The following is a 14105-nucleotide window of genomic DNA, read 5'->3' as shown; positions in this document are numbered from 1 at the left end:
GGTGCTTGACCAGGCCTTGGCTGATCATTCCTACGCCACCTGAGAGGAAACACAGCACGCGGTGGCTCACGTACGCTTCCTCCTATCAGTGCAAGAGTGAACCCTCACAACATGTGAGTGAATAGCACAGGAAACACAGTAATATATATAGTACTGCATCTTTGCATACAGCGAGCTTTCGAAGAGCATTTATACTTGTCATAGACATAGACAGACGCAAGCTTCTTCAAACCGCGCATGCAGCTTGCTCAACAATGTTCCTCAGTTGGAGGAGCGGTATAGTGGATGAACTTGACGTGGCCGTGACCGCGGCCGTGGTTGTTGCGTCCACCATTCCTGCGCTTGGTTGAGAAGGAAGGAGATCTGAGTTTAAGACTTGGTAATAATAATAACTACGACTCTCTGCTACTAATGAATATATGTATTAATAGAGTTTCAGATGCATGCATTTTTTTACTTACTTTTAGAAAGAAAGTGGGTCCCCATCTAATCACGTGAGCAGCAAAATGCATGCATCCCAAACATATTTTCTTTAGAAATAGAGAGTGACAGAAAGGGATATATGGTTATAATATAAAAAGTGGGGCCCAAAATGGCTTAGATGCAGACTCTTTTTCTGTAGCCCCGTAAAGGCAAATGTTATTAAAATAATAATAATGATTCCTACTGCAGAGCCAGTTTAATGCGATTGTCACAAGTTGCGCCAGTCGTCAGAGTACGAGATAAAGGAGGTCGCAGTTCTCTTGGGTCCCATCCCCTCTCCCTTTCTTTCTACCTGAATAGTGATATTTTTGGTGGCATTTACCTCGGAAAGATGTTAACAGCACGCTCGTTGAAGTGGGTTTCATTTAATACAAAAATTAAATAAATAAAAGAAAATGACGTGTAAAATTAGTCCTACATGTTATTTTAATATTTTCTCTTTATAAATCTGAATTCACATTGAAAAAAATGACGCAAAACTAAAAATTACAAAAAATTGTTAAAAAAAAGTTAAAAAGTTGCTGTTAACAGGGTGCTCGTTAACACAACTAAAAGGGTTGCAGCAACACAAGGTGTTAACACCGGATTGAGATCAGGTTCAATTACACTATTCTTTTCACAATTTTTTTTTTCTTTTTTTTACATTTATAATTTTTAACTTATATTTTTTATATTTTTTTATTTAATGGTTGAGATTGAAAGTTACTTTTTTGTAACTTTCAATCTTCACCCTTCAATGCTATTGCATTATGTGCAATACCTTAAGTATTACAATTGATTTGAATAAGTTAACACCAAACTTTGTATCATGATTTTTATCTTTTTGTCAGTATTTTGTAAGTTTTTGTTAGCTTTATAGGTTGCAAGGTCAATTTATACAATTTCTTTCATTTATCTAATTTTTTTTAAGTAGGACCCGTATTATTTTATCCTTAACAAGCACCACACAGTACTTAATAATATTTTCCATATAAAAATTATACAATTTTATCTAAAAATGATCTATATCAATCTTGTATAATTGTGTAAATTTATAAGTCTGCTATAGTAGTGTAAAATCACAGCAGTAACGCTATTCAATTTACATTTAGTTGTTTATTATTCTTTTATGTATTTCATGGGTGAAGAAAAAAGTAGACGGTGATCATTATGTGTGAAAAAATATGAACAATTTTTAAAAAAATTAAGAAATTTTGATATTTTAAGAAAATGTCGTGTAAAATAGATAATCTAGAGTATTTTGGAAAGTGAGTATGTACTATATATAATATAATATAATAGATTTTTGTGCTAAAATAGGCAAATTTTTTTGCACAAACTAATGAAAATGCTAAAAGTGTGATTTCTTTATAATGCTTTGAAGCAAGAATTCCAATACTAATGATTCATTTTATGGCCTAAATAAATTTGTTGAAATTGTATCGTGTTAGAATTATAATTAAAATTTTAAAACACAATTTCATTAGATGCAATGTACCTAGTGTGCAATAAAAAGTTTGTAATAAGATTTAGCCTTAAAAGAAGGGGAAAAAAAGGTGGTTGATATGTTTTTAGTTTAGCAAATACAAATACTAGGCTACTCGCTAGAATAATAAAGTAGTTGGAAATTTATTAGTGAGAGGAAGAGTGTATACTCTCGAAGTACCCAATAATAACCCAAAGTATATTATCTTCTTATATATTTTTTTCAAAAAAGTAATCACAAAACCTATTGTAGTTTAGTGCTTAACCTTAATTGTATTGTTTTATGTGTAAATTACCTAACATCTAATCTATAAGGTTTTTGAGTTTGACTCATAGCCTCCCATTATATTATTTTATGTGGAAAGATAGTTACATTTTCGAAATTTTCACATATAACAAAACTATTAAAAGATTTTTTTTTTCTCTACTCAAAAGTCTCAAGAGGTTAAGTGTAACGATTTTTTTTTATAATAAAGATACCACAATTAATACTTTTACAGAAAATAATACTAAATTATAAATGAATTCTCTAAGGACACATGTTAAGAATTAATAAATACTTAGTTATGATCTAAAATACACACTTTTCAAATTTTTTTTAAAAAAATTAATGATTCATTGACTTACATGCGCAAATTTATTATAGTTGTGTGTGCTTTTTTGGATAGATGTGTATAGTTTGACTTTATTTTTTTTAATGTATAAAAAAATTATTCAATAATAAAGCATTAAATATGCCTTAACTATGAGTTATTCTAAGACCAAAATTAATTTCACACTCATTTTCAAAACTATTTTATGTGGCATATTGTAATGGGTTGTTTGTCACTTTCACATGCACCTACAATTTTTTTTCATCACTCACAATCAGTTACATTGGCTAGTTGTAAAATGGTGTAGAATTAGTGGTGGTCCTAGAATTGTTCCTTAACTATTGCACTTATAGCATTCGTTAATAAAGCCATTTATTTTTATTTTAGGAAAAAATGCAATTTACATTGCTAACTTTGCCTAAATATTATTTTAATTCTTTACGGTAAATTGGATGCATGGAGAGGAGATGGGAGGCAATGAGAAGGGGTTAATAAACCATATTTGGATGTGTTTTAAGGGAGGAGGGGGAGGGTTTAGAGGGATTCTAACCCAAAATTTTTAATTACTCTAAATTAGAGAGATTTGAAGGGGGAATGGAGTGGAGAGAAATCAAAATAATTGAAATGTCAATTTCTTCTTGAAGAGCAATTTCTTCCTAAAGAGCAATTTCTATATTTTTAAAAATAATTAAAATAATCATTACACACCCTTGGTGCGATGATCATTCTACATGTATAAGTGCTTGTAGAGTGTGGGGGCAAGGGCCGGTGTTTAAGTTTCCAGAAGGGAGCTTCACACATATATACACTTAAATTAGGTTAGAGTATAAATTATATCTTATATAAAAAAAAAATTAAAATACGATTATCATTGGCATGATTTATATGAAATTCTTCTCCCTTCTTCTCTCCCCTATTTAAATTTTCAATCTCTCAACCAAACTCATATGATTGAAAATTAAATCTTTTCTATTATTTCATTTTTTTTACCCAACCAATCAAAGCCTAAAATGATTTTTTATAACCAATTTCAAATTTTAAGGATTAAAATAATTTATAGGCGAAGTTAGTGAGTAGAATCCTGTTAATTGGTACCGTTAGAACATTCGTTAATAAACTATTTTAATAATAATTCGATATCAATATTATGAAAAATTAAAAATTATTATTAAAAATATAAATTTTGTTTCCATAAATTTTTTTCTCTAAAATAGTTAATTAACCAATTTCCTTCCAACATCAGTTAGCAAAATGGTGCGTATGTTTTTTTTTTGATAAAGAAAAAAAAATTTGTGCATATATGTTAAAATTGAGTCGTGATGAGTTTTTGCATTGTCACTCACACACAGTCACTCGGTGGCTGCCTTTCTCTTGGGGTTAGGAGAGAGAAAAGTGTGGGGATTCCTTTGATTGGTTGGACTTTGTTAGGAGTATTTAGCAGTGAGTGACACCCACAACACAACCCAGAAAAAAGTGTTTTTTTTTATTCTTTCTCTCCTTTTTTATTCTCTCTCTCTCTCTCTGATAACATTTCTCTATTTGTAATTGTGATTGTCTCTCTTTCTCTCTCTTTGGCTGCGCCACCACCAGAAACCCCACAAAGCCTCGTTTTCCTGCCTTCCATAACACATACGATACGATACAGGTCAATTTTTTTGCTTTTCTTTGTTTATTCTGTCAGCTGTCCTTTTTTGTTGTCTTTTGTTCTTTTTTTTTATTTACTTGCTCACTGGGTTTTTTCTACTCTTCTGGGGTTTGGAGGTTTTCTTTGAACTGTGAATCTGAATGACTGTGGTGTATGCATACCCATTTGAGCTTGGTTTTCTAGAGTTTCTTTATTTGGCAGCATTCCATGGTAGCCTTACTGTTTGGTTGTTCAGAAAAAAAAGAAAAGAAAAGGGCGCAGAATCCACTATTAGGTCTGATGATTTCTTTGGTTTTAGTTTGCTTGTAAAGAATTTGAAAAATTAAAGAAAAAGTTGGGTTTTACTCTATTATGTTGTTTGTTTCATTGGGTGTTTGAATAATGAATGTGACATTTTGATCTCTATTCACTCCTTCATTTACTCAGCCACGATTAGGAGCATTGGGATATTATGAATTTTACTCGGTTGAGTTGTTTCATGAGTACAGTGTCTTACCCTGTGCTTTTTTCAATTGGGATTTAGAGCTTCTCTTGTTTTCAGGGTTTTTTATTTTTTATTTATTTATAATAATAATTATTATGTGCTTTGAAATTGCACATGGTTACACTGAATGATATCAATTTTGATTTGTTTTCAATTTTTATGTAATGTTTGCTTATTATTTTTTCGTGGTTAATAATACCCTTTATGCTTCATTTGATACGAAGACATGAATTGCTTCTAATTAGAGGAAATCAATAGTTTTTTTTTCCCTGCAACTGACAAATGCATACAAAAGCTATGTTGTTTGTTCTTTTTTGTTTCATGAATTAGATTCTTTGTTCTCAGAGTGTTTCCTACTCTTTAAGGCTTGTCTATTTAGTTAGTTGTGTTCTTAGGACAATATGAGACTTTAAATATAGCTTAATAATGTCTCTTTAAAATGCTTCTAGTATTATGTAGTCTCATTTCAACTTTTGATAAAAGCAAATATGATGAAGGCAGGTTGCAAAGGCTCAGCGATATACAAAGTTTATGCGGATAATTATGTAGTTAATGTGTTCATATTTTCATTTCCGTTTAGATGGAAATTAATTGAGGAAGTCTACACGAGCATGTGCTTCTGATTATTATCGTAAATAGGGCAAACAGATATTGGTACTTACAATGAACTACAGTTGGACATGTTCTAAGAGATGGAACCTGCCTTCCCCCTACCTTCCCTTTTTCTTTTTCTTTTTCTTTTTAAATTTATTAAAATGAGTATTGGAAGCATCTTCCACAAGCATTTAAACAGATCGAGTTCAGATGGTGAAAATTTGTATAATTGTTTCTATATTGTGCTATACATTGTCTTAGTGTGCCTCTAAGTTTTTGTCTCTTGTTGTCTGAAATATGCATAGTACCATAAGGCAAAATATTAAGTTGTAAAGGCCTTTGAGTATTCCCTTAGTTGAGTTTATGGTTGCTGGGTTGTGTATTAGGGGAACACTTAGATAGGCCCCTGACGTATGACTGCTGCTCTGTGATGTATAACAAATTTCTTGATGTATGACTGCTGCTCCTTGATTCTTCTCCTTCTAGCATATTAGCTCTACAAAATTTGTCAGAAAGTTATGTTATAGATAATTTTAACTTTTGTGTGTGTGGGGTTATTAAAATTGTTATTGATACCACTATTTGGTCTAATTTTTTTACATAATTACATTAAAGAAATTTCTTTTATTAAAGCCTATGGTGTTATTTTTATGGTTTAGGACCTATAGAGGAAATTAAGCATTTACAATCATTGAATAGGGCTTTGCATCTGACTTTTAGGCTAAGACAGAAAATCTTGATTGGAGCACAGCATTTCATTGATATTGCATGGTCTTGTGCTTTTGTGCTTTTGTTATTTATTCTTAAATTGGGAGCAATATTTTTAATTTATTTACTGTACTTAAAGCTTCTCTGTAATTGCAGCAGTTGGCAAATAAATGGTTCCTTACTGATTGATATGAAAAGAGACCTTGATTGTAGATTCTAAAGACCATTTCAAGGGCCTGATAGATGGAACGGAGTATTAACGCTCTGTATTAAGGGCACATAGGATTGGAAGTTCATTAATTATTACAAATTGGGGTTTATATTGATTGAGTCTCTTCCCTGAAAGAGTAGATGGAGGGTCCAAGTATCACTCAAGGTTGTCTTGTTTACTTGGACTGCTGCTCTGGGTAAGATTCTCATGATTGATAATTTACACCATCGTAAGGTATATGTGATTGAGTGGTGTTACATGTGTAAGAACGCTGAGGAGACTATTGATCATTTGCTCCTCCACTATGATTATCATGGTGAGATGTGGTCCCTTGATGTGTTGGCATGTTCCGGTTTGCTAGAAGGGGTATTAGTGATGTTTGGTGTGCAGTACCCTTATTATGTCTGATGTGGTTGATTTGGAAGGAGTGAACTATATAGAGTGTTTGAAGGTGTAGAGAGGCCTCTTCCAGAGTTGAAGTTGTTTCTTTTAAGGGTGTGTATGAGATGGCTTTGTTACCCAACCATTCCCCCCCCCCCCCCCGCGGCCGCTTTTTTCTTTAAATAACTTTGCTTGCTTTCATTAGGCATGTTTAGACTAAGTATATTTCTTGTATACTGAGGGGCTCTTTTTATTTTTTATTTTTATTCATCAAGAAATATGTAGATAGAGGAAACTAAATTTTTTGAGAATCTCATTCCATTTTACTTCATTCTGACCTTGTTATGATGAAACCTATTGGATCATGACTAGCGATACCATATTTTACCAATTACTGTAATTTATATTAAAAAAAATTACAATAGTTCCTTATAACTCATTTGAAGTTTGGGTGTCTGTATGACCTAGTCATGGAAGTTTCAAAGAAGTGTGTTATGATGTGCATTTCTTCCTCAACATACCTAGTCATATTGTTAGAGCTTGGAAGGTTTACACATCTTAGTCTGAAGTTAACATGTTGTAATCTACATTACATATGACTATATTTGTGATCAATTGCATGTGTGCATTTGGATGTTAAAATGCCTTTGTCTATACATTCCACGGATAAACTGTCATATAGTCCAGTCCCTTTTCCCTAAACCATGGGGCGTTCATGTACTATATGTTCATTGTGAATATATAACTCATTTGATGTTTGCATGTCTTGTATGACCTAATCATGGAAGTTTCTAAGAAATATGTTATGAATGTGCATTTCTTCCTCAACATACCTTTTTAGTTTGGACAAAGTTTAGCTACAAAATTGGTTGTAACCTAAGGCTACAACCTTACTCAATATCACTAATACTACTATATATTTTGAAAATCTAACCGTTAAATTGCATGTTCTTTACACTCTTAATACACATGTCAAATTTTGTGCCAATCAAATATTATTTACTATATAATCTATAAGATTATATTTTATGCTTATTTTTAAACTATAAAAACTTGCAATTTAAACTATTTCTTGATGATATAGTTATTAATCTTTAATTTTCTAGAAATTTTACAAGCACGGAGGATATAAGAAAAAAAATGTAATTCAATAGTGGATTTGTCAAAATTCACCTCAAATAAAAAGATATCGAGTAAGGTTGTTACAACCAATTTTGTAGCTAAACTTTGTCCTTCTAGTTTATGTGACAAAATCCAGTTGGTATTTTGTCTCTACACATTTCTTTTCATTAAAAACATGAATTTGCAGTCCATATCCATGTTTGTACTCTAAGAAAGGTGCCTATGTTCGTTCTTGGCTTATTGAGCCTGTTGGAGCATGTTTATTGTTGATTCATTTAATGAGAAAACCAGCTTTCTAGCCTTTTCAGATCCCAGCACAATTGGCTTTTTTCTCCTTTACTTGCTAATTTGGATTTTTGACAAATCTGATATGTAATATTTAAGTTGCCAGTCAGTAGCCTTTTTTTTGGAGGGGGGGGGGGGGGTTGGGGGGTTCTTGTTAATGGAATAGTTTGGTTTAATATCAAGCGAAATTGCTTTATCTCAATTAATGATCCTAATCTAGAAGACACAATTAGGATTAGAATAAAACCAAAAGCTGTAGACATGAAATCATGCGCCACTTGTTTGGATTTGAAGCCATGACGTCAACCTCCACCTGTGTTTGAAGGAGGAGGAGGAGATGCCATTTGGTCCAATACCCATGGAACCAGTGAAGAAAATGACCACATGGATATAGCTTCTTCTTCTTTTGACTGTATGAAGTTGGTTCCTGGAATTAATATTTATTATTTGATAAATGAAACTTTTGGTCAAAATAGTATGGCGATAATGATGCAAGGAAGACATAAGAAGACTTTTATTTTAATTAAGTATCGTGTATGTTTGTAAGTCAGTTGTGTTCTTATGTTTTAAGTCATAGTAGTTTATTGGGTTTCCTACGCCAATTAGAATTAGGGTTTAATTCTCCCTATATAACCAACCTATTGAACTCCTTTTGGAGATGATTAAGATTTTGATGAATGAAAAAAATGGCCTTTTGGTTTCTTTAGTCTGTTGTTGATTCCAGTTCCACCCTAGGTGTCTGACTCCTAGTGGTTTTCTTGCTTGATGCTGACTCCAAGCTAGGCCTAGTTGTTGACTCCTAGGTCATATCCTTTATTTTCCTATCTTTCAATTTTAATGTTCAATTGTTCCGGTTGCTCAGCTAAACTATGAAATATTTTGATCTGAATCTTTCTTAATGGCTTTAGTTCATTGCATTGACCCATATTCCTGTCACCAATGAACACATTATTTGCAAACAGCATATACAAAGTAAAACTTCATTTTTCGAGGATGAAATGAAGGCCTTTGGTGTGAAGGAGCTGATACCTCTTACCATGCCTAATGAAATGAAGGCCTTTGGCATGGCTAGAGTGCTGCTAAGTTGGCAATCTTTATTTCATTGATGCGTAGATACTGAATTAAAAGTTCCCCATAGACCATCATAAGCCCATAGACGTTTGCCTTGTAGTTCAGCATCTATATTCTTTTGTGTTCTAGATATGAAAGTTCCATAATGTCTTTAAGGTAGCCACTTATCAAAAAAAGAAGAAGAAGTTTTTAAGTTAACTAACCTATAATAAATGTTCTTGCAGGCAATAGAGTTGTACATAGCTAGATTGGTATTCAATTTACCAAATCTTAAAAAGTATCATGCTGTGGAGTAGTTGCAGTTTTCAATCACCCAGTTTTAATGACCGATGGACTTGCTGATCTCTCTAGGCTATGCAGCAGAATCACGTGCTTCCAAATAACTATTAAAGCTGTTCACCACTTGTCATTCTTCTTGGTATGCCTGTAGCTTGGTAGCTGACGGAAGTAGGTGGATTGAAATGTCTGGGGAGCTTATTCCAATGATCTCTTGATAGCACATAATTACTTCTGTGACGTTGATGATCGCAAAATACTGTTGTGAAGGCATCACATCAGGGTACCTATGGACCAGCATGATCTAAAACCAAGTGCATTGATGAATGATGTCAGGCACCTCTGTTCTCCCAAAGAACACGATTGTTTTGGGGAGGCAAACAGCTTATCTGATTGCTGTGGAACATGTATTAATGGAAATGCTGGAGTACAAAAACAAGACCATGAAATCAGTGGTGGCAAAGCTGATAAACTGCCAGAAATGGAAAGGAATCATTCAATCTGTTCCACTTCTTGTTCCAGAGAAAATGCAGATGATTTGAGCGCACCATCTTCTGTTATTTCCACAATGAAAGATTCAGTACTTGTGAAAGAAAATCGTGCTGAAGGAACTTCTGCTGTAATATCCAATGGTAACAGACTTGAAGTCAAGGGGAATCTGAAGCAGGGTGAAGTATCAGCACTTTCCCCTGAAGGAAATGCTTCTACAAAGAACATCTCCATGAAGAGCGATATTAGCTCAGACAGTGGACAACCCCTTGGCAAGGACAATAATGAGTCGGTGGATGGGAGAATGAGTGGGTATTGGTCAAATGCTGGTGAAAGTGGATTGAAGTCTGTGATGCAGGCATCTTTCCATGATAAACCATATAAAACTGAGTCCTCATCTTCTAACTCAACACACATCAGTATTCCAGCTTCTTCAAATGACAGCTTTCAAGTAACTTCTGTGGATGTTAAATCATGTACACATAGTAAAACCAGTGCCATGGACACTTCCACTTGTTCTTACTTCAAAAATAATCTCAAAGAGCCTGCACTCCGAATTTTAGCTGTGGGTATGGTGGCTCAAGCTTCCAAAGATGTTCTGGATGCTACAATTTTCCAATCTGGAAAACAGCAAAACGCAATTAAGGCTTCAGAAATTGTTCATGTCAGAGCAAGTGATGGTAATAAGGTGCTAGGGGTGATTTCAGACCATAATTCTTGTACTGTGGATGATATTGATCTTCCAACTCCTGACATGCTTAAGAGGAAAGTCATTGAAATTTCTATTCAAGATAAAGCACAGGCTTGTTATGATCTGGATGATGCACTGGAGGTGGCTCAGAGAGTTGCAAGAGAAGTGGAGAGAGAAGTTGGTACATATAGGGAGCTCTCAGAAAGTTCCTCATCTGTACAAGAGAAAAATGGTGAGGCAATTCATATGAGCTCTGTTGATTCTGCAGATTCAAGTAAAAAAGACTGCTTAACAGAAACTGGAAGCAAAATCCAGTTTTGCAATGAACAAGGTAACTGTGATAGTCGTTATACCATTAAAGAGGTGGGGGATCCAGAAATGTTGACAAGAAATGAAGGGTTGTGTTTAGAAGTCAAACAGCCATCACATGTCATGGGTCCCAGGATGATATATGGATCTGACGCTGGTCTTCATGGTCATGAATCATCTGATATGACTACAAAACCTGAAAATGTAGCTGCCAGTGACCAGACTACTCTATTTGGAATTGATCTTAATGAAAATATCTTGGCCAATGAAGCTGAATACCCTGAACATTCAGTCAAAGAAACTATTTTGAACCATTCAAATAATGTGATGAGGCCAGTTCCTGTTTTGGCTAAACCTGGAATTTCCATATCCTTACCTATGCCTCAATCACAGTTTCTAGGAGGCTGGAGGGGATCTGCTCCTAGTGCTTTCCGAACAATTTCTCTTTCCAGGAATTTCAATAGGAATAAATCACCATTGGCCAATGATAATAATGACAGCTCTATACAGTTACAAGTTAAAGGCATTGACCTCAATGTTGCTGCTGCAGGAGCTGATTTGGACATGGAATTACTTACAGAAAAATGTGTCCAAGCCCAGTCAAGTCTAGCTTCTGAAGAGTCTTCTGTGGAAGTCAGTTCTACACGAGCAAGAACATTCCATTTTGATCTCAATTGTGCAAGTGAAAATGATGACAGCAGTTGTCGATTGTCTCCACCTGCTTCATTATCAGGACACTCTGTTAGGGATTTTGATTTAAATGACAACCTGACATCTGCTGATGCATGCATCGATGCTCGACATCCAGGTCAAGGCACACAAGAATTAAGAAACAGTGCATCATATGATGATCCTGCAGTTTCATTAATGGGCGTTGCAAGACAACCATACTCTAGAAGTGTTGGCACTGGGTATCCAGCAGGTTTTAGTTCTTTGCATGGCTTTACTCATGTTCATGCCAAACCCCTTCAGGTATCTGTTTCCAATATGCTTCCCCCAAACGAAGAAATGCAGAGGGTATATCCATTGCAACACAAGCCAACTTATGCACAACCACCCCCAGCACCTCCTCATGCTTTCCTCTATAACAATGGATTCTGCTTTGACCCCAACAATGGCCTATCCTCAACTTTGTACCCTCCCAATTTCTTCCCATACGTAACAGACCCACGTGGAACCACCGTCATCCCACAAATTATAGGTTCTGGTGCTCTTTCTGCCTTGTCAGGTGCTCCACATATCATGAGTGTTCCTGGTGGACCAGGCCGTAGCGACATTTCAACCATGAGGCCAACTTTTGATCTAAATGGCATAGCTAATTCTTCAGAGAATGGAAGCAGAGGAGAAAGCGCCAGACAAATGTTTATCCCTGTAAGTAATTCAGTACGTGAAGAGCCAGTCAAGTCTTTCCAACAAGTTCATTTTTCTGCCACATCCATGAAGAGGCGGGAACCAGATGGGGGATGGGACTCTCATCAGCTTAGCTATAGATAGGTGACTTCTTGGCACTATGTTTCAATGGCTTCGGCTTCCATAATCAGATGATTCTTAGTGCCAAACTTTGAGCTGAAGAAGACAGTATTTGCTGCTGTAGCTCAATTGTTTAACCTGACTACCCTAGCTACATGGAGTCAGACAGGCTTCCACAAAATATGATTGGAGAATATTAGTGTTTTTTTTTATAATATATATAAAAAAATTCTTTGCCCTTTCTATTTTATTGTCATTTTATCCTTTGCAACTTGGGTTGTATAAAAGGCTTTTGTACATGTCAAATATTTATTTAACAAATATGCAAATCACTTTTATCATATAGTTACCATTCACAATATGATTATCACTTTTATAGCTATTCACACACAAAAATCCACATACATCGGGCTAGTTACAACTTTGCATTTCAGATTTTAGAAAAAGAAGAATTAGATTGAGAAAACTAGGCTTTTTTCTTTGCCCTCTCTCTTTTTTTCTTTTTTCTTTTTTAATCAGTCTATATTTGTACATTTCCATTATTTAAAGGCTTCACTACAAATGATTACTCTCCATTTAGTTCTTGAGAAAAGTAGGGGGGTAATAATAAGAAAAAAGAAAATTCTCAAATACTTGTTAGGATTATGTTATTTTCGATTACGTTTAGAACACAATGCAATCACACAACTGACTGAGTGCTTGAAATGGGCTCCTTTGTTTTGTTTGTGTTTTCCTATACGATGTGAATTTGCATATTTGAGGTTAGTGGTGCGTTGATGTCTTAAATATGATTTTTCCCTTTTTTCTTAAGCCTTTTGCTCTCTAGTTTAGTCTATTAGGTTTTGTTTGTTTTCTTGGATAGTAGTTCCAAGAAAAAAAGTTTTCACAGAGGCTCTATATTTGGAATTACATGAACATTCACACACTCTCTGTTTTTAGAAGCAGAGGACGTGTTTCAATATAACAAATAGATTGATTATATGTTTATTACAATGTTGAATTTTTCTGAAGATTGCATAGTTGCACAATATTTTGGATTGGATTTATTGAAATTTCTAGCAGCACAAATATGAACCTAGTAAAGAAAGAATACTTTTTTATGGAATAGCAAAATGAAAGAGAGAAGGAGGTGAGATGTATTTCAAAAGTATGAAGCTAAAATAGGAAAAAAAAAAAATTCCCCTTTCAAAACTTGGCTAATTTTCACATGATGATAGGATGTGAATGCTTTTTACCTTTTAGTCCTTGGTTTAGTTTTCACCCTTTTGCATTACCTTCTTAGGTTGTAATCAGTTGGTTTTGGGCAAAACATCCACCAAGCAAAACCCATCGGGTGGTGGGTGGAGCAGCCGACACCAACTAAGCAACAATCATAGACGTCAATTGGTGGCTATTGAGGTTGACACAATGACACGGTCCTTCAAGGGAGTTAAAGCGATATGATGAGCTCATCGGAGTACAAATTGATGGTGATGCAAAAGCATATTGACAACTTATGTGACAATTACATAGGTGACATGTGTCAATTTTTTGCGTGTCCAATTGTTTTTTTATTTTTTTTTATTATTTAGTTAAAATTATTTATGACGTGTTGTTAGTATTTGATGGTATATAATCTAATAAATTATTATTGGGTGATGTAAAGACCTAGGAAGTTGTCCTTGTATTGGAAGTTATCTAGGTTTTTTTTGGAAGTATTTATTATAAACTTTTAAACTCTCATGCATTGAAATTATTCATTATAATATCAATGATTACATTTACATGGAATGCCTTCCTTTCCCTCTTTTCCCTGTAAATGAACAAGTCTAATTCCTCAAACAACAACT

At 34.3% G+C, this 14105-nt stretch overlaps 1 protein-coding gene across 2 annotated transcripts; it reads left to right on the top strand.

Moving 5' to 3' along the window:
- Positions 1-3937: 3937 nt before the first annotated feature.
- LOC142621483 (uncharacterized) lies at positions 3938-12521 on the top strand. Of its 2 annotated transcripts, none has more exons than XM_075794735.1 (2): positions 3938-4185; positions 9266-12521. In XM_075794735.1, the coding sequence occupies exon 2, from the start codon at positions 9607-9609 to the stop codon at positions 12298-12300; it is 2694 nt and encodes an 897-aa protein (XP_075650850.1). In that variant the 5' UTR covers positions 3938-4185; positions 9266-9606; the 3' UTR covers positions 12301-12521. The 2 variants fall into 2 exon arrangements, with proteins under 2 accessions (XP_075650850.1, XP_075650851.1); XM_075794736.1 differs by lacking the exon at positions 3938-4185 and adding an exon at positions 4327-4459.
- Positions 12522-14105: the final 1584 nt, after the last annotated feature.

Source organism: Castanea sativa, chromosome 1 (genome assembly GCF_040712315.1).
Source record: "Castanea sativa cultivar Marrone di Chiusa Pesio chromosome 1, ASM4071231v1".
NCBI classification, from domain to species: domain Eukaryota; kingdom Viridiplantae; phylum Streptophyta; class Magnoliopsida; order Fagales; family Fagaceae; genus Castanea; species Castanea sativa.
The sequence above is the reverse complement of the archived record's forward strand: the minus strand, read 5'-3'. Positions and strand labels throughout refer to the sequence as shown.